Source organism: Panthera pardus, unplaced genomic scaffold (genome assembly GCF_024362965.1).
Source record: "Panthera pardus isolate Hobbes unplaced genomic scaffold, ASM2436296v1 HiC_scaffold_1, whole genome shotgun sequence".
In the NCBI taxonomy this organism is placed as follows: Eukaryota; Metazoa; Chordata; class Mammalia; order Carnivora; family Felidae; genus Panthera; species Panthera pardus.
Window position 1 is genome coordinate 88,747,481 of NW_026526654.1, and position 21,252 is coordinate 88,768,732.

At 39.2% G+C, this 21,252-nt stretch overlaps 1 protein-coding gene across 1 annotated transcript in view; it reads left to right on the forward strand.

The window, feature by feature from the left end:
• The window catches only part of MICU2 (mitochondrial calcium uptake 2), a 143,320-nt gene that overhangs the window by 95,481 nt on the left and 26,587 nt on the right, over positions 1-21,252 (forward strand). The window contains exon 7 of the mRNA XM_019447990.2: positions 13,947-14,009. Coding sequence (XP_019303535.1) covers positions 13,947-14,009 — 63 coding nt within the window. The remainder of the gene's footprint in view (positions 1-13,946; positions 14,010-21,252) is intronic.

The window sequence follows — 21,252 nt, forward strand, 5'->3', positions numbered from 1 at the left end:
CCCCTTAAATGCCTGGCTCTGGTGGCCACAGAGGATTGAATTTTGGGGGCCCACATGACTAAAACAATTGAAGAGACGGTTCTTGACAGGCCACCACTCCCAGGGCAGTGTGCAAACAGCTGACTGAAACACATCCCCTGTCTTCCTGTGACCACTCCATCAAGATGAGATACAGCTGTTTTGCCTCATACGTAGAAACAAATACAGAGTCAAACAAAATGGGAAAAAAACAAAAACAAAAACAGAGGAATATGTTCCAGATAAAAGAACAAGATAATTCCAGAAGAACACCTTAACAAAGTGGAGATAAGTAATTTACCTGATAAAATGTTCTAAGTAATGGTCATAAATATGCTTGCCTATCTTGTGAGAAGAATGGATGAGTGCAGAGTGAGCTTCAACAAAGAGACAGAAGATACAAGAAAGTACCAGACAGAAGTCACAGAGCTAAAGAACACAATAACTGAACTGAAAAACACCCTAACGGGGCTCAAAGCAGACAAAATGAAGAAAGGATAGGTGACCTAGAAGACAGGACCGTGGAACTCACCCACACAAAGCAACAAAAAGGAAAAAATAAAATAAAATAATGTTAAAAAGGGAAAATAGTTTAAGGGACCTATAGGACGACAAGCAGAAAAACATTCACATTTAGGAGTCCCAAAAACAAGAGAGAAAGGGATGTAAAATTTTATTTGAAAAAATGACTGAAAACTTCCCTAACCTGGGGGAGGAAACAAACTTCCAGTTCCAGGAAGCACAGAGAATTCCAAATGAGATGAACCCAGTGGTATCCATAAGACCGATTATCTCTGAAATGTCAAAATTTGAAGATACAGGGAGACTCTTAAACGCAGCAGGAGAAAAACAACTTGTATGTACAAGGGAGACTCCACGGGGCTGTCACCAGATTTTTAAGCAGAAACTTTGCAGGCCAGAAGGGAGTGGCATGATATTCAAAGTGCTGAAAGCAACAAACTTTAACCAAGCATACTTTCCTCAGCAAGGTTATCATTCAGAATTGAAGGAGAGATAAAGAAGTGTTCAAACACTAAAGGAATTCGCTACCGTGACTGGCCTTATAAGGAATTTTAAGGGACTTCTTCAATCTGAAAAGAAGGGGAGCTAATTGGTAACAAGGAAACATCTCAAAAGAAAAATCTCAATGGTCAATGCAAATGTAGTGGACAAATCACAAATCTGGCATGAAGCTTAAAAGAAAAAAGTTAAAATAACTATAACTACAACAATTAGTTAATGGGTATACAAAATAAAAACATGTTTAATGTGACATCCAAAACCTAAACTGTGCAGGGGGAGGGGAGTAAAAATGTAGGTTTTTAGAGTGCAGTCTTAACTTGGTATCAATGTAAAATAGACTGATATATATATATATATATGTTTTACACACACACACACACACACACACATATATATATATATATATATATATATATATATATATATATAAACATACATACACACATGCATACAGGCCAATATATGTAAGCTTCCTGGTGACCACAAAGCAAAAATCATAGTAGATACACAAAAGACAATGAGAATGGAATCTAAACACTAAAAGATGGCACGTAACCATGAGGAAGAGAGCCAGAGAAGAAGAAAGAAACAAAGAAGAACTACAAAACAACCAGAAAACAATCAACAAAACGACAGTAATAAATACCTATCTATAATTACTTTAAATGCAAATGGCCTAAGTTATTAAGAAAAGATATAGAGTGCCTGAATGGATTTAAAAAAAAAGAGAGACCCATCTATATATCGCCTACAAGAGACACATTTCCGATCTAAGACACACAGACTGAAAAGTGAAGAGACGGAAAAAGGTAGTTCATGCAAATGGAAACCAGAAGAAAGATAATAAGTAGCTTTACTTACATCAGACAAAATAGACTTTAAAAGAAACTTTAATAAAAGACAAAGACGGGCATTACATAATGATAAAGTATTCAATCCAGCAAGAAGATATAACATTTGTGCACTGAACATAGGAGCAACTAAATATATGAATATAAATCTATAAAGCAATATTAACAGACATGAAGGGAGAAATCAACAGCAATACAATCATAGTAGAGGACTTTAATACCCCCTTACATCAGTGGAAAGCCCATCCAAAGTCATTAAGTAAACATCAGCCTTAAACAACACATTAGACCAGATGGACTTGATATACACAGATATTCTATCCAATAGCAGCAGAATACACATTCTTCTTAAGTGCATATGGAATATTCTCCAGGATCGGTCACAAAATGAGTCTCAAATGTAAGAGCATTGAAATCATATCAGGCATCTTTTCAGGCCACTCTGATATGAAACAAGAAATCAGTCACAAAACAAAACTAGAAAAATCACAGATGTTTGGAAATCGAACAGTGTGCTACTGAACAACCAATGGGTCAATGAAGAAATTAAAGGAAAAATAAAAAAATACCTTGAGACAAATGAAAATACAAACAAAGCAAAATCTAACTTTATGGTAATACGGGCCTGTCTTAAGAAACAAGAAAAATCTTAATCTAACTTTACACCTAAAGGATCTAGAAAAAGAGGAACAAAGGAAGCCCAAAATTAGTAGAAGGAAGAAGGAAGAAAATAATTAAGAATCAGAGAAGAAATAAATGAAATGAAGACTAAAAGGACAATAGACAAAATCAATAAAACTAAGAGTTGGTTCTTTAAAGAGAACTATATGGGGTGCCCGGGTGGCTCAGTCGTTTAAGCGTCCCAGCTTCGGCACAGGTCATGATCTCGCAGTTCGTGCGTTTGAGCCCCACATTGGGCTCTCTGCTGTCATCGCAGAGCCTGGAACCTGCTTCGGAATCTGTGTCTCCCTCTTTCTCTGCCCCTTCCCCACTCTTGCTTTGTCTCTTCCTCTCTCAAAAATAAATAAACACTAAAAAAAATTGTAATAAAAATAAAGAGAACTAAAAAATTGACAAACCTTTGGATAGCCTCATCCAGAAAGAAGTGCTCAAATAAGTAAAGTCAGAAGTGAAAGAAGGGAGGTTACATCTGATACCACAGAAATAGAAGGAATCATAAGAGACATCTATGAAGAATTACGCTCCCAGCAGACTGAACAACTAGAAGAAATAGATAAATTCCTAAAAACATACAATCATCTGAGTCATGAAGAAATAGAAAATTGGAATTAAACTGATTACCAGAACAGAGACTGAATCAGTAATCAGAAACTTTTCAACAAACAAAAGTTCAGGACCAGATGGCTTTACTGGTGAATTCTCCCAAACATTCAAAGAACATTTAATACTTGTACTTCTGAAATTCTTCTTTTAAAAAATTGAAGAGGAGAATGCTTCCAAACTCATTTTACAAGACGACCAACATTATCCTGGCACTAAAACCAAACAAGGATATGGGGCGCCTGGGTGGCTTAGTCGGTTGAGCGTCCGACTTCGGCTCAGGTCATGATCCCGCAGTCTGTGGGTTCGAGCCCCACGTCAGACTCTGTGCTGACAGCTCAGAGCCTGGAGCCTGCTTCGGAATCTGTGTCTCCCTCTCTCTCTGCCCCTCCCCTGCTCATGCTCTATCTCTCTCTCTCTCTGTCTCAAAAATAAACATGAAAAAAAAAATTTTTTAAACCAAACAAGGACACCACAAAGAAAGGAAGGAGAAAAGGAAAAACAGAAGGGAGGGAAGGTAAGAGGAAAGAAAAAGAAAAGAGAAAAGGATAGAAAAGAAAAGAAACGAAAAGAAAAGGAGAAAATCATAGGCCAATATCCTCGATGAACATAGATGCAGAAATCCTCAACAAAATACTATCAAACTGAGTCCAGTAATACATTAAAAAATATCATAGTCATGTTCAAGTGAGATTGATTTCAGGGGTGCAAGGATGTTTCAGCATCTGCAAACCAATTTATATGGTACACCACATCAACAAGATGAAGGATAAAAATCATAGAATCCTCTCAACAGATACAGAAAAAACATTTGACAAAATTCAACATCAATGTAGGATAAAAAGTCTCTACAAAGTGGGTATAGAGGGAACCTACCTCAACATAATAAGGCCAGATATTACAAAGCCACAGCCAACATCATGCTTAATGGTAAGAAGCTGAAAGCTTCTCCTCTAAGATCAGGAATAAAATAAGGGTGCCCACTCCCACTACTTTTATTCAGCATAGTGTTGGCAGTCCCAGCTGGAGCAACCACTGCCTCTATACGTGGACAACACTACTGTATGTATAGAAAAATACCGAAGACTCTGTTGGTCAGAAACAGATTCAGTAAGGGTGAGGATAGAAAATCAGCGTGCAGGAACCTGTTGATGTCTTTGTACACTAACAATGAACTCTCAGAAAAATTAGGAAAAAGTTCCATTTAAAATTGTATGAAAAAGAATAAAATACCTGGTAATAAATTTAACCAAGGAGGTGAAAGACCTGTAATCTGAAAACCGCAATACATTAGTGAAAGAAATCAAAGAAGACACAAATAAATGGAAAGATATTCCATGCTCATGAATTGGAAGAATTAATATTGCTAAAATGTCCCTATTACCCAAAGCAGTCTATAAATTGAATGCAATCCCTACCAAAATTCCAATGACATTTTTCATAAAAATAGAACAGTCCTAAAATTTATTTGGAACCACAGAAGATTTCTAATAGCCAAAGCAACCTTGCATAAGAAAATCAAAGCTGGAATTATCATGCTGCCTGATTCCAAACCATTGCAAATCTACACTATAATATTGGCATAAAAGCAGACGCATAGATCAGTGAGACAGAAGAAAGAGCCCAGGTATAAAGCCATGCATATATGGTCAATTAAATCATGACAAAGGAGGCAAGAATATATCATCAGGAAAAGACAGTTTCTTCAGTAAATGGTACTGGGAAAACCGGACAGCTACATGCAAAAGAATGAAACTAACTATACCACTGTCTTCCACCATACACAAAATTGACTCAAAATGCATTAAAGATTTGAATATAAGACCAGAAAGTATAAAACTTCTAGAAGAAAACATAGGCATTTAGCTCCTTGACATTGCTCTTAGCAAAACATATATATATATATATATAAATCAGACTGCAAAGGGAATGGCAACAAGGTATAAATAAACAAATGAACTACAGCAAACTAAAAGGCTTCGTGCACAACACAGGAAACCATCAACACAACAAAAAGGCAGTCTGTTGACTCGGAGAAAATATTTGCAAATCATATTCTGATAAGAGGTTAATATCCAAAACGTGTAAAGAACTCATTCAGTTCAACACACACACAAAAGCAAAAGCAAACAATCTGTTTTAGGAAATGAGCAGAGAATCTGAATAAGCATTTTTCCAAATAAGACATGCAGATGGCCAACAGACACATGATAAGATGCTCAACATCACTAATTATCAGGGAAGCACACATCAAAACCACAAGGAGGTATCACCTCACACCTGTCAGAATGGCTGTCGTCAGAAAGGCAGGAAGTGGAAGTGCTGGCAAGGATATAGAGAAAGGGAACACTTGTGCCTCGTCGGTGCAGATGTAAATCGGTGCAGCTGCTGAGGAAAACAGTATGGAAGATTCTCCAAAAACTAAAATCAGAACTATTACATGATTCGGCAGTTCTACTTGTAGGTACTTACCCCAAGAAAATGAAAACACTAGTTCGGACATCTGTTTGTCTCAGCATTGTTCACTATAGTCAAGCTATGGAAACAACCAACATGTTCATCAGTGGATGAATGGCTGAAGAAGTAGTACGTGTGTGTGATGCAGTATTACCCAGCCGTGGAAAAGAAGGCCGTCTTGCCTTTTGTGCCAACATGGATGGACCTTTAGGATATGTTCATGCTTCGCGAACTAAGAGAAAAACAGACACCATATGGTTTTACTTATACGTGGAATCTAGAAAACAAAACAAATGAACAAACAAAACAAGACTCCTAGACAGAGAGAACAGATTGGTGGTTGCCAGAGGAGAGTGGTTGGAGAGGTGAGTGAAACGGGAGAAGGGGATCAAGACGTACAAATTTTCAGTCATAAAATAAGCAAGTCATGGGGATATGGTATACAGCATAGTGACTGTAGTCAGTAACATTGTATTGCATATTATGTAACTCTGTATGATAACAGAGGAAAACAAGATTTATCGTGGTGATCATCTCACAGTATATACAAATATCAGGTCATTATGTTGTGTACCTGAAACTCATAAGTGCTATGTCAGTTATACCTCAATTTATTTTATTTTTTTTCCATCGCAAGTGCACTCCTTGAGCCCCATCACCCATTTCACCCATCCTCCCATCCACCCCTCTCTGGTAACCATCAGGTTGTTCTTTATAGTTAAGAGACTGTTTCTTGCTTTGTCTCTCTCCTTTGTTTTTTTTTTTCTTTGTTCATTTGTTTTGCTTCTTAAATTCCACATATGAATAAGATCATAATTATACCTCAATTTTAAAAATTACAGCAGAGAGTAAAAGGACATTTACACTAATTATTTGAATAACTATTTCATTTCCATGGTCATTCTATTAGGAAGCTTAAGCATGTAACATTTTATATTTGAAATTTTATTCGACAAACCTAACAGTTCTCAGATCAGAACATATTTAAAGGGTATGGGATATTTGTTTTGTTTTATAAATTATCTGAATGTTTCTCCAGTAAATTTTACTTATTGCTGTTCCTACCATAAGTTCTAATGCATAATGAGAGTAAGTGATGAAAATTACTTTAATCCCCAAAACCTAGATGTAACAAAGTAATATGGACAGCAAATACAAAAATAACAGGAAATATGTTAATATAAAGCCTCTTAAAAATGTCCTAAAACATGCGTTTCCTCCATTTGTTCCTTTTGGGTTATGCAGTATATTCACGTTTCGTTAATATCCAGACCTAGAAACTGTGAAGTTGTTGCTTAATTCTCCATCCCAACAACAAGTAAAATAGCAACTCTCTGAATAAGCTGTTTCTGTCAGATAATAATAAACAATGCCAGCAATGATCAAAGCTGGCAGTAGTTAATGCATTTAATCTTTACCTTGATAGATAGCACATCTGCTTATTTGGGCCAAGTGCCAGGGCTTTAGAGCAATTTCTTTAAACAATAGCCTAATGACAAGTCTGTTTACCAGTGTGAATTTCTCCTTAGGTGGTCCTTTCATTTCACGTTGATTCCATACTGGCAAGAAGGCTTTTGCTCTTCATATAGTAGTGTTATAACTTTATCATGCTGAATACACCTACTGGAGTTACTATTAAGTACATGTAAAAGCCTTCAGTAGAATTTATTCTTCTTGATTTTCAGTTAATGTTCTTGTTGCAGAATTTAAACTCTCACGATTGTGAAAGCAAAAATAAGTTAAGTCAACCCTGTATACATTTCTTCATTTTCGGCCTGTAATTGAAAATCCAGATCAATGTAAATTTAAATAGCTTGGCAGTGCTTCAGTAATCCTAGAATTTGTATTTGGTGAATGTGCTCATGTATTCTGACCACTTTACTTTCTTTGTTTCTCTCAAAGCACCCTGATTTCTGCCACAAACTGTCTTTTTCCCTCTGCCCAGAATGTCCTATCCCCATTCCTTTGGTAGCTTTTATCCGGCAGATCTCAGCCCAAATGTCAGGTGCTCACAAAGAACCACCCGGAATAAACCTAGCAGTAACCCAGCAGTCTCAGAGTCCTGTTACCCCACTTTTGTTTTATCTTACTCTAGTCCTGCACTTGACATTATTTGAAACTCTCTTACTGATTTGTTCACTGTTATCTCTAGTCCGTTAGAATGTAAGTTTCGTGACAGCAAGGATATGATCTGTCCTTAACTGCTATGTTCTCAACACTTGGGACAGCACTTTCATTGCATGATAGGCACTTAGCATATTGCTAGCATGAATCTGTGTCGTGAACAGCCATTTGAGGAAGTATCTCAGGAAACCAGAGAGTCCTTTTGGCAGAAGAGAATACAGCTGACCTTTGAACAGCGTGGGTCTGAGCTACACAGGTCCACCTACACGCAGATTTCTTTTACAGCACTGTAAATGTACTTTCTCTTCCTTGTGATTTTCTTAATATTTAAGAAATATTTAAGAATATCTTTAGCTTACTTTATTGTAAGAATACAGTATATAATGCACACAACATACAAAATATGTTTATGTTATCAGTAATGCTCTCAGTCAACAATAGGCTATTAGTAAGTTTTGGGGGACTCAAAAGTTATGCGCAGATTTTCGGCTACACAGGTTTGGCACCCCAGCCTCTGTGTTTCTGCTCTTTCAAATGGAGCTTTTACTGTACAACTAAATATATAGCAGTATAGTCTTCAGGCTACAGTAAGACCTGGCATAAGCCCCTCCCTGAGTACAGACTGAAATGTTGTAGATGCGACACTAACATGACGAGGGTTTCTTTTTTTATTATTTTATTTTACATTTTTTTGACCGTAGCTGACACACATGCTACATTAGTTCCAGGTGGACAGCATAGTGCTTCAGCAACGCTGTGTTAGGCTGTGGTCACTCACCCTGAGTGTAGTTAACCACCTGTCATCATGCCGTGCTATCACAGTGCCATTAACTGTATTCCCTTCGCTTTTATTTTCGTGACTCATTCTTTCCATAACTAGCAGCCTGTACCTCCTCCTCCCTTTCGCCCAGTTGCCATCCCCCCATTGCCCTCCCCTCTGGCAACCATCAATCTGTTCTGTGTATTTATAGATCTGATTCTGCTGGCTCGTCTATTCATTTGTTTTGTTTTTTAAGTTCCAATATAAGTGAGATCATACGGTGTTTGTCTTCCTCTGACTCACTTCACTTAGCTTAATATCCTCTGGGTCCATCCATGTTGTCACAGATAGCAAGATCTTGGCCTTTTTAGTGCCTAAATAATATTCCATCGTATGTTTATCCCACATCTTTATCAGTTCATCTGCGGATGGACACTTGGGTTGCTTCTGTATCTTGGCTGTCATAAAGAATGCCGCACTAAACATAGGGGGGTACAGATCTCTTCAAAGTAGTGTTTTTGTTCTCTTTGAATGAATACCCAGTGGTGGAATTACTGGATTAGGTGGTGTTTCTGTTTTGAAGTTTTTGAGACACCTCCATACTGTTTTACCAATTTACCAACAGTGCACGAGGGTTCCTCTCCTCTGCGTCCTCGCCAGTACTCACTGTCTCTTCATATGGCAAGCTTTATCTTTATGCTTTATGCTTTAGGACAGACCCTTATTGTTCTAAATTCCCCACCATATTGGAACAAGCCAATATTGTAATACGCCTTCTAAAAAATTCTCATTTCAGTGAACTAATTCTATTTGCTTTGTTTTGTTTGTAACTATTTAATGACTGTGTGAAGATTATAACAGCTGTATTAAATGTCATAATAAAAGAAATGTTTTAAGTTTTGTACAAAAAAGTATAATCCTTATGGGTAACATCTGTTTTTACTTTTAAATTGTTACCTGTATGATAAATTTTGAATAATTTTCAGTACTGGATCTAATTTTAGAACTTGAAGAGGGTCCAAATTACCCATGTTAGAAACGAAAAGGAGATAACACCACAGATTCTGCAAATATCAGAGGATTAAAATGGAATATTGTGAACAGCTTATTCACATGTGACTGTAAATTTGATAACTCAGATGAACTGGACAAATGCCTTAAAAAAAAAAAAAAAAAAAAAAACTTACCAAAACTAAAAGAGATAGAAATCTGAATAGCCCTTTACAAATGAATTTAATTTATCAAAAACTTTCCCACAAAGAAATGTTCAGGCCCAGATGGTTTTACTGGTGAAATCTATCAAGCATTTAAGGAGGAAGAAGTGCCAGATTTTCACAAAGTCTTGCAGAAAATACAAGAAAATGGAACAATTCCCTCTCATAACTGGCATATCCCTGATAACTAAAATTTGGCAAAGATCTAACAAGAAAAGTAAATTATAGACCAAATTTCATCATAAACAAAGATACAAAATACTTAGAGCAAGACACATTGTATACTATATAAAAAATTCACGAAAATCAAGTGATATTTATGCAGAGAATAGAAATTTGTTTAATGATTAAAAATCAACTCAGTTCAATCCATCAGATTGACAGTAAAGTAGAGATCAACATGACCCTATCACTATATGCATATAAAGCATTCAATAGAATAAGCACGTTCATGACAAAACTCAGCAAAGTAGAAACAGAAGAAAACTTTTTCAGTCTGATAGAGGGCGTTTACAAAAGGCTTAAAGGTGACATCATGATACAAGATTAAATACAGGGGTGCCTGGGGGGCTCAGTCAGTTAAGCGTCTGACTTCAGCTCAGGTCATGATCTCTCAGTCTGTGAGTTCGAGCCCCGCGTCGGGCTCTGTGCTGACAGCTCGGAGCCTGGAGCCTGCTTCACATTCTGTGTCTCCCTCTCTCCCTCTGCTCCTGCCCCGCTCATGCTCTGTCTCTCTTTCTTCTCTCAAAAATAAATAAAGATTTTTAAAAAAAGATTAAATATGGAATGTTGTTCCTTTATGATCAGAAAGAAGGCAAGGATGTATTTTCATATCTCTTCTATTCAACATTTTACTGGTGATTCTAATGATAATAGCGATACAGGTTGGGGGAAAAGGGATAGAAGATTGGAAAGGAAGAAGTAAATTTGACTCTATTCACAGATAACATGATTGTGCGTAGATAACTCTAAGTGATCAACAAGAAAAGGAAAGCCTATTATAACTAAAAGCAAATTTAGGAAGATCAATATGGAGAAATCAATTGTATTTCCATATACTAGTAGCATAGTTGGAAAATGAAATGAAAATCAGTTCTCCTTTGCATGATATCAAATAACATTAAGTAGAAACAAATTTAACAAAAACCATTCACCAAAAACTTCAGACATTGCCAACAGAAATTCAAAGAGACTTAAATAAATGGAGGAATATACCATGGAAATGGTTAGAAGATTCAGTACTGTTAAGATGTCAGTTCTTCCCAAATTGGTCTAAAGATTTAACTTTCCCAAGCGAAATCCCAGCAGGCTTTTTTTTTTTTTTTTTGGTAGAAAGTACAAGCTGATGTTAAAGCGGATATGTAAAGGCAGAGAACCTAAAACACTGCAATCAATTTTGAAAAATAAGAACAAATCTGGATAACTCACACTCCCTGACTTAAGACTTAATTGCAAAGCTACAATAATGGTTACAGTGTGATATTGACTTAAGGATGGGCAAGTAGATCAATGGAGGATAATAAAGAACCGACACTTAGATGGTCCTTAATTCTCAATAAAGTCTCCAACCCAGTTCATAGAAAAGAAAAGGTCTTTTCAATAAATGACACTAGAACAATTGGATATGTATATGAAAAAAATAGTTATGACCCCTGCTCACACCATATGTAGGCATAGCTTGGAGACACCTCCCCCCTCTCTCTGTCTCTTCCCAGCTCACACTCTGTCTCTGTCTCTCTCAAAAATAAATAAATGTTAAAAAAATTTTTTTGAAAAAAAAAGAAAGAAAATGAATAGGCGAACTGTAGGATGGGAGAAAATATTTTCCAAACATATATCTGACAAAGGACTCATTCAGAATATATAAAGAACTGTTACCACTTAATAACTTAGAGTTCAGAATGAATTAACTGTTCCCCTCCTAGGAATTCATCCAAGAGAAATACTAAAACATACATTTACATACATAAAATAAGAATTATGCAAGGAAGTGTATGGCAGAGATCTGCCGTACAAACATAGTGCATATAGTTAAGACTGTGGTGTTGTACATTTAAAAACTTAAGAAGGGCACCTGGGTGGCTCTGTCGGTTAAGCATCACCTTCCGCTTATGTCATGGTCTCACGGTTTGTGGGTTCGAGCCCCGCATCGGGCTCTGTGCAGATAGCTCAGAGCCTGGAGCCTGCTTCAGATTCTGTCTCTCTCTCTCTCAAAAATAAACATGAAGGGGCACCTGGGTGGCTCAGTCGGTTGAGCATCCGACTTCGGCTCAGGTCATGATCTCAGTTTGTGAGTTCGAGCCCCGCATCAGGCTCTGTGCTGACAGCTCGGAGCCTGGAGCCTGCTTCAGATTCTCTGTCTCCCTCTCTCTCTGCCCCTCCCCTGCTCATGCTCTGTCTCTCAATAATAAATAAACGTTAAAAAAATTTTTTTAATAAAAAAATAAACATGAAAAAAAGTTTAAAAAAAAAGAAGGTACATCACATGCTAAGTGTTCTTAGACCAAGGGAGAAGGAAACAGGGACACGAATCTCTTGGAAGTGATGGGTATGTTTATTACCTTGATTGTGGTGATGTTTCTCAGATGCACGCATGTGTCCAAACTCATCAAGAGGTATATACATCAATGCGTGCAATTTTTTGTATATTAAGTATACTTCAGTAAAGCCGGGGGTGGTGGGGAAAGAAAATTTATGGGAGCTTGATTCACAGTAGTCAAACACTAGAGACAATGCAAACGTCTGCCAACAAGTGAATGGACAAGTAGTGATCTATTCAGACAATGGGACACAACTCAACAGTAAAAACAGACTACTTCTGTTCAAACGTAAATGAATCTCAAAACTGTTATGCAGAGAGAAGGTTGATAGCATAAAAGAATACATACTATCATTTATTTGATATCATTTATTTGAATTTCTAAAATAAGTGAAACTCATTTAGATGGACGAAAACAATCAGAAGTCTAATATTGCTCTGTGGGGATGAAGAGAGAAAGGATTGACTGAGAAGAGACACAAAGAACTTTCTGAGAAAATAGAAATGTTGTATACTAGGGTAGGAGGATAGGTTACTCAGGTATATCCACTTGTCAAAATTGTATGGCCATAATTTGTACATTCAATGTATATAAATTTTTCCTCAAGAGATATAAATAACAATTGAAAAGGAATTGGGAATGGGCAGAATCCTGATAATTGTTGAAGGTGAATAATGTGCGGTTTATTACAGAGTTCTCTTTGCTGTGTTTGAAATTTTCCATCATAAAAGTTTTTTAAGGTAGTGCAGTAAGCAAAGGGAGAAAGATCTTGAAGTTGGCATTGTACTATTTGATTGTCAACTTGAAAAATAGGGGTAAAACAAATGGAAGACTTTTCAACACTTTTTCTCTAAGATAAGTATGAGGGAGGAGATGTGGAAAAGTTTGAGGGACTTAGAGATAAACTGTTTACCTAAAACAAACATCATAGAGGCAGCCGAACTTGAGATGATTAATTTGGAATTTACCAATTTTCAGATTATTAACAAAGAAGTAGCCTAGGAAAAAAAATGAGTGAAGGTTTGTCTCCTAATCCATTCAAATCCATAGTTTCAGATTTTGTCTGCATTTAATTTTTGTTTTAAACTTTTTTTTTTTTAATTTGCTTTCCTTTTGAGGATTGGTACAAATGACTCTGAAAGGTAGGTTTCTAAATGTACTCAGTCTCAAGGTACTATTGACAATTTTATTAATGACAGAAATGTAGGTTTTTAAATTATTTTGATGCTTTATGAGTGCATATGGGGAAGAAGACCATTTGTATGATACAAGTGGCTTTTTAAGAGCTACATACTTGAAAATGTGGCCATAAATTATCAATGATACAAAAATTAATTATGAATGAAAATTCTGTTGAAGAATGAGGATAATTATGAAATTCTTACAGAGTGATATCTTTGGAATATGTATGTATTAAGTAAACTAGCTTTCTTAGGAGGAAAAAAATGATTCAAATTATAAAAGTGGTAACATTGATACTTGCATATCAGTTTTTCCTTCGATTCCTACCTGATTTAAGAAAAAATAACTAACACTATTAGCTATAATGCAGAAGGAGTTTAAGTTAATGTTTAACGACTCATATATGTTTTAAAAGGAAAACTGAGTATCTTTTTCTTAGACTGTTTTGAAAAGTCCAGTAGATACACATCTGAATTCGTGTTTGCCGTCTTTTCAGCTGCAGAAGATCATAAGTAAACAAGATGATTTGAAGACAGCAGCTAACGAAACGGACTGCCAGGTATGTGCAGATAAACTCATATTTCCAGACAGATGATGTTTACGGTAGCTTCTCTATTTGTTACATCAACATCCCGACAGAGTTGGGAGATTTATCAGTAACTTTATTTGTCCAAACACCTTGAAGCAATGCGCTGCATTCCCATGGCCCGGACTTCAAAAGGCCCACAAGGGGCTGTGCAGAGAGCAGCCAGCCAGCTGTCCCTGAGCCCTGAGTGCTTCCAGTGCCCGTATGTGCGCTCAGAGATACTTCGTGTGCGTATAAGGGTGTCTGTAAAGAAGCAACTGAATACATCTGTACGTCCTTTGTTTCCAATTTCCCCACAAGGAGTAGCACTGCATTGTGCCACACTTTCCCGTTTTTCCTCAATACCTCTCAACATCTCCTTTTTCACAGCTCCATAGTGCGTTGTCATATAGATGTAAGCAGCTTGTGTGATCATTCCCCTCTTTAAAGACATTTAATATATGTCCAGTCTTCTGATGTTGCAAATAATGCTGCAGTTAATAATCCTGTAATTATAACATTTTTTATATATGGGAATGTATCCGAAGGATAGCTTCCCAGAAACGTGATTGCTGGGTCAAAAGGTTGAGCATTTCTAAGGTTGTCGATAAACTTTGACAAGTAGTGGCAAGTATCTTCTGTAGAAAATGAACCATTTTTCATTCCCACCACTAATGTGTATCAGTAAATTTTCTATGGATAATCTTTCAATCAGCTCTAGTCCTGCAGCATATTTACCACGAGATTTTCTTAAATTTTCAAGTCATTTCATTTTTTAGAGCATGTCTTCAAATTTTTCAAATTATTAAAATCACAATTCTTTCTTAGATGTCATCCCTTTGAGCAATCCTGTGCTAGACTTCTTTTTTCCATATCCAAGTCCTTGAATGGAATTCCCTTTTCCTAGATGTCTGTGTCCTGTGCGTTCCCATCTTACCCTGTATGTCCGCCATCATAACACCTGTCACATGTTAGGATAATTGCCTAATTGTCTGTGTCCTTCTCTGAACTATAAGCATCATTCCTCTCTTTACAATTGTTTGAAGTTAGGGAGCAGTCCACAAGACCACCCTCAGGTTCCATAATTCACTGGAAGGACTCCCAGAGCTCACTGAAAGTTGTTAGGTTCGTGGTTACATTTTCTTACAGTGAGCAGATACAGATTAAAATCAACCAGAGGAAGAGACGCATGAGGCAGAGGTCCGGAAAGTCCCACAAGCAGAGGTTCCATTTGACCTCTCCTGGTAGAGTCACGGACGGTGTCAACTTTCCCAGCAAAGACGTATAACTGTACGCCCGGAATAGTGCCCACTACTCCAGAGATTTTCTGGGGGTCAGCCATATAAACCTGGTTGGCTCCCCCCGTGGTTAACGTCTGTTCCTAGCCATTCTGGAGGTCAGGCTGAGAGCCTGTGAGCCAGGCCACCATGCTAAATCTCATGGTTAGTCTGGGATGGCCCCAAGCCCCCAAGTAAATAAGACCCTTCATGTGGAGATCACCTCCCAGCAGCCCAGGACAAAGGCCAGACCTCTACCTGGGTACAGTTAATTCTTTACTACATAAATTGTATCTCGTTGTATCTGCATAGCCTGGGAAAGCACCAGGCATGCTCTACCTGCTCGGAAATATTTGTAAATGAATGAGCAAATATTTGATCATATGAATGTAACATTTTTATTATTGATTGTTAAGATTGCTTTTAAATATTTGCTATTAGAAACATGCCCGCAGTAAGTAGCTAAACATGTAAATTTAGGAGAGTTCTAAAGGTGAGATTGTTGGGTCAGAGGCATGGACACTTTTAAGACTTTTGATTCCCGTAGCCAAACTGCCTTCTGGAAGGGTTATGAAATTTACAGTCCCACCGCCGTTGAGTAGGCATGTCCCCCTGTCAGCAGTCTCTCTGGGGTTGGTATCTGTTTTGTTTTGGTTAAGCAGTGCCGTTTGATGGGGGGAAAGGTATCTCAGCTGTTCTTTTTTCAAGACATTTTATAAAGTTTCTGTTTTTGTTCTTTGGGAATTTCTTTACGTTTTTCTTCGTATTTATTTTTAAGAGTATTTATGTTTAAGAATATTAATAACCTAGTGTCTTAAAATTAATGAAATTTTTGTCAGATTTGGTTCTGTTTATGGTGTTTTGGTTATAAGTCTTTTTATTTTTATGTGGTCATATTTGTTGGTCTTTTAATTTTATTATCTGGTTACTTTCATTTTATTATCTAGTTACTTTCATTTTTTAAAATGTCTTTCCTCCGTCGAAATCGGTTAGAAATACTAACCTGTGTTATCCTCTGGTTTAGTTATGCTTTTGTTTTTTTACATTTCGTTTTTTTCATTCATCTGAAGTTTGTTTCTTAAGGGCATCCCTAGTGACATGACTTCTTTATTGTGCGAAATTCTTTTCCCTCAAGGGAAACGTTATTGCAATTAAACAGGAAGTCTATTGGATTTTTGTTTAGCCTGGCTTCCTAGGAGTCCCTCCAGTGTCTGCACGGCTTAGTGTCCAGCCAGAGGTCATGCTGAGACACTGGGGCCGTTAAGGTGTGTCCTCTCTTCCCCCGCTGATGGGTCTGCGTAAGGCTGGGCGTGCATTCCCTCTCCAGGCTCTTCTGACCTGTGCCAGCTCTTCGAGCAAGGACGGGCGGTGAGCTGGAGCCGCTGTGCTCTCGCCGTGTAATTCGCACAACCCGGAGCACAGGGAGAGCTCGGCGAGCCCTCGTGGTGGGCTCGCCCCCGAAAGCAGTCTTTTGGGCACCTGGCCATCTATCTGCCCGCTTCAAGGAGGCTTGCGGTCTCAGTTGAAGGAGTCACAACGATCCCCAAGTGAGTCCCCTCCGTCAGCAGCAGGGAGACGGTTTCGGAGAGCCTGCCGCTCTCTGCTAGAACTGCCCCAGGGTACAGCTGGAAAGGCAGAAAGGCCGCAGGCTGTGTGCTGCCCAAAGTTTAGTGGTTCGTTTGAAGAACACGACTCGGGGCGCCTGGGTGGCTCGGTCGGTTAAGACTCTGACTTTGCCTCAGGACATGATCTCACGGTCCATGAGTTCGAGCCCTGCATCGGGCTCCGTGCAGACGGCTCAGAGCCTGGAACCTGCTTCGGATTCTGTCTCCCCTCTCGCTCTCTGCCCCTCCCCCGCTCGCACTCTGTCTCTCAAAAATAAACATTAAAAAAGAAAAAGAAAAACACTTCTCACTTCGTTATATGCCTTTGGTTGAATTCCACAGCACTGAATAGTTGTGTCTTGACCACTTTGTCCAGCTCTCTAGTTTTTAGGGAGAGGACCTCACTCTACCCTGTAGGAAGTCAGAAGACAGTTATCGTGTTTTAAGTGGCCAGTAGATTTACACTGGCTTATAATAAACATGGTTACTAAGTTCCAAAAGCAAATATTGTAGGTAAATCAACATAGTTAATATGGTATAAAATGTTACCCTTTATTTTTTTTTTTAAGTTTATTTATTATTTTTAGGAGAGAGAGTGAGAGCAGGGGAGGGGCAGAGAGAGAGAGAGAAGGAGACTCAGAAGCCGAAGCAGGCTCCAGGCTCCACGCTCCGAGCTGTCTGCACAGAGCCCGACACGGGGCTCAAACCCATGAACCGTGAGATCATGACCTGAGCCGAAGTCGGACGCTTAACCGACTTAGCCACTCAGGCGCCCCTAAAATTTTACCCTTTAAAATAAATACCATACTCTATACCAGAAGCATGAAGTAGAATGTGTTTTGATGTGGCTTATATTAATGGCACTGAATGTTTAATAACTAGTTGTTAAGGTATATGAAAAGTAAAGGTTAAGACTTTAAAGGTCTAGGGAGTAAAATATGTAGCATGGGGAACGTAGTCAGTCGTTTCTTTTTTTTTTTTTTTTTAATTTTTTTTTTTAACGTTTATTTATTTTTGAGACAGAGAGAGACAGAGCATGAACAGGGGAGGGGCAGAGAGAGAGGGAGACACAGAATCCGAAACAGGCTCCAGGCTCTGAGCGGTCAGCACACAGCCTGACGAGGGGCTCGAACTCACGGACCGCGAGATCATGACCTGAACCAAAGTCGGACGCTCCACCGACTGAGCCACCCAGGCGCCCCCATAGTCAGTCGTTTCTTGATGGGGTCGTATGGCGACAAGTGGCAGCCATGCTTGTGGGCGTGGCATAATGTACAGAGACGTTGAAGCCCTGTGGTTCCCCGAGACTAATGCAACATTGGGGGTCAACTAAGCACAAATAGACAAATTCAAAAACGAAAACGAAAATACTTGAAAGAACGTACATGAAAGAAACTATAACCACGAATTTTAACTCAGGAACATAAGAGAAGATTGGAATACATAAAAAGAGACGCTTTATTCTTAGCTAGGAAGAGTGAGCACCGTAAAGTGGCCAGGTCCCACGAAATCAATCTGTGAATTCCATACAGTCTGGGTCAGAACTCAACGGCTGAGAAATTGGTTTGGGTGTGGCGTGTTTGGGTTTTGGGTGGATTTTTGGCGATAGTGGTTACAGAGGAAGTGGATGCAGGTAGGAGGTGTTCAAAACCTTGGCAAAATGGTCCTTAACTTCATCTCGAAGAATAAACATGAGAGGGAATGAGAACATTCTGGAAAATGCAGGTAATGAGAGGGATAATGAAGTGGTGTAGTGAGAAACAGAACGGTCAGAATACAAACCCAAAGACATATGGCTGTGGGTATACGATGTAGATATTTTGAATCAGTAGGAAAAAAACGAGTTACCAAATTACTCTTCAGCGACCCAGAAGCCTGGAGGTCTTCCCCGCTCTCTCCTTACCCCTCCCATCCAGTTGCCACGAGTCGCTGCCCCCTCCATCCCTTTGGCTTCTGTTTCCACCACTGTCATCAGACCAGCTTCATTTCCCACTCGACTTACGGCAGCGGCCTCCTGACTCACCTCTCTGCATCCACCTGGGTCACTTCTTTTCAGTTACTCAATTTATTTTTTAATTTACAGCCAAGTTAGCATGCAGGGCACTAGTGATTTCTGGAGTAGATTCCAGTGATTCATCCCCTTTGTATCACACCCAGTGCTCATCCCAACAAGTGTCCTCCTTAATGCCCCTCCCCCGTTTGGCCCATCCCCCCTCCCACCACCCCTCCAGCAACCCTCAGTTTGTTCTCTGTATTTAAGAGTCTCTTCTGTTTTGTCCCCCTCCCTGTTTTTATATTATTTTTGCTTCCCTTCCCTATGTTCATCTGTTTTGTATCTTAAAGTCCACATATGAGTGAAGTCATACGATATTTGTCTTTCTCTGACTAATTTCGCCTAGCATAATACTCTGTAATTCCATCCACGTTGTTGCAAATGGCAAGATTTCATTCTTTTTGATCACCGAATAATACTCCATGGTGTGTATATATATATATATATATATATATATATATATATATACACACACCACATCTGCATCCATTCATCCGTCGATGGGCATTTGGGCTCTTTCCATACTTTGGCTGTTGTTGAAAGCACTGCTATAAACATTGGGGTGCATGTGCCTCTTTGAAACAGCACACCTGTGTCATTTCTAGTTCATTTTTCACATTATAGACAGGTGGCCTAAAAGCACAAGTAAAATGTGACTGCCCTCGCCAACCATCCTTCCAGCCTCCAGCTGTGCCATTTTCTCTGTAGCGTATACCACAGTGGTTAAGAACTCAGGCCCAGGAAGACTGTTTACATGCTGCTTCATCTGTTAATAGCTGTGTGGCTCTGGGCAAATTAGTTTACTTCTCTTTGCATAAAACTGAGTTTCTTCGTTGTAAACTGAGAATAATAGTAATCTACCTCAGGTGTTTTTGAGGACTAAATTAGTTAATATATTTAAATCTCTTAGAACTATGCTTAACACATAAGCGATATATATGTATTTGCTATTATATTTATTATTACTGCTTTCTACACCCCAGCCATACAGCACCATGCTCCGTTGTTCCTGTTTGCAAAGTTTATTCCCACTTCTCTTTATTTGTGACTTTTTTATTTATTTCGAGAGAGGGTGCCAATGAACGAGGGGCAGAGAGAGAGGACAAGAGAAAGAATCCTGTGCGGGCTCTGCTCTGTCAGTGCAAAGCCCAAAGCGGGGCTCGAGCTCACCCGCCGCGGGGCTTGAACTCATGAGCTGAGATCGTGACCTGAGCAGAAGTCGGATGCTTAACCGACCGAGCCACCCAGGTGCCCCACCACCACCACTTCGTATTTTCTTAACTTCAGTTCAAACCTTAGATCTCCGTTTAAACGGTATTTTTCTTAGGAAAGCCTCCCCTGTGCTGCCCTCATAGCTCCTTGAATTTCTTCCCAATACTTCCATTGTTGGATTACTATTTTTAATAACTTGTTTAATGCCCAGTTACCCAAGAGGAACAGGAAACCATGGAGCCCCAAGGCCTAACAAAATGTCTGACACATGATGGGCATTTACTACATCCTTGCATGTGACTGACTCCTGGGGTGACTGGCTAAACAGTTCTGAGTGTGTGTATCAGTTCTCATAGCAAAATAAATTCCAAAGAGATCAAATAATGTCAAAATCAAACTGTGGAAATACTTTAGAACGGGTGGGGCTCTTCTCTCAAGATAGCAGTGTAGGAAAATGCAGAACTCAGCCCGTCCCACACAGACACGAAACCCTTAAGTGCACGTGGGTCATTTCCCTCTGAGGAAGATCTGAAACTGGAAGAACAGCTTCTCCACAACAAAAGGCAGAAAGACCGCAATGAGATGGGTGGGAGAGGCAGAGACAGGGTCTCACCCAAAACCCCACCCCGACACTGCAGCATAACAGTGAGGCTTCTCACCAGTCCAGTGCTTCTCCCAGAAAAGTGATGGGCTGGTGTCCCACTGAAGACACCCCTGCCCCTGGGACCTGACCCAGAGAGACGAGCCCCCAGAACATCTGGCTTAAAAATGCAAAGGGCCGACATCCGAGGGGCCCAAAGTGCTATAGGAAACCGAGATTCCCCTTTTAAGGAACTCACGTGCAGTCTCGCTCTACCCACGACCCAGCAGAAAAATAGCAGTTTGGAAAGCACCACGGCTATAAAAGAAACCAGTTGATAATCTCAGAACGTCTGTTGGGAGAGCAAGGGACCATCGAAACTCTCCCTGGGGACAGAGGTGCTAGCAGAAGCCAACTTTGCACTCTCCGCCTACCCCGCTAGCACCAGTGGGTGGGCTCGGAGGCGGCACCCTCCTCCTGCGTTGCTGAGACGGGTGGGGGCAAGCGGTCA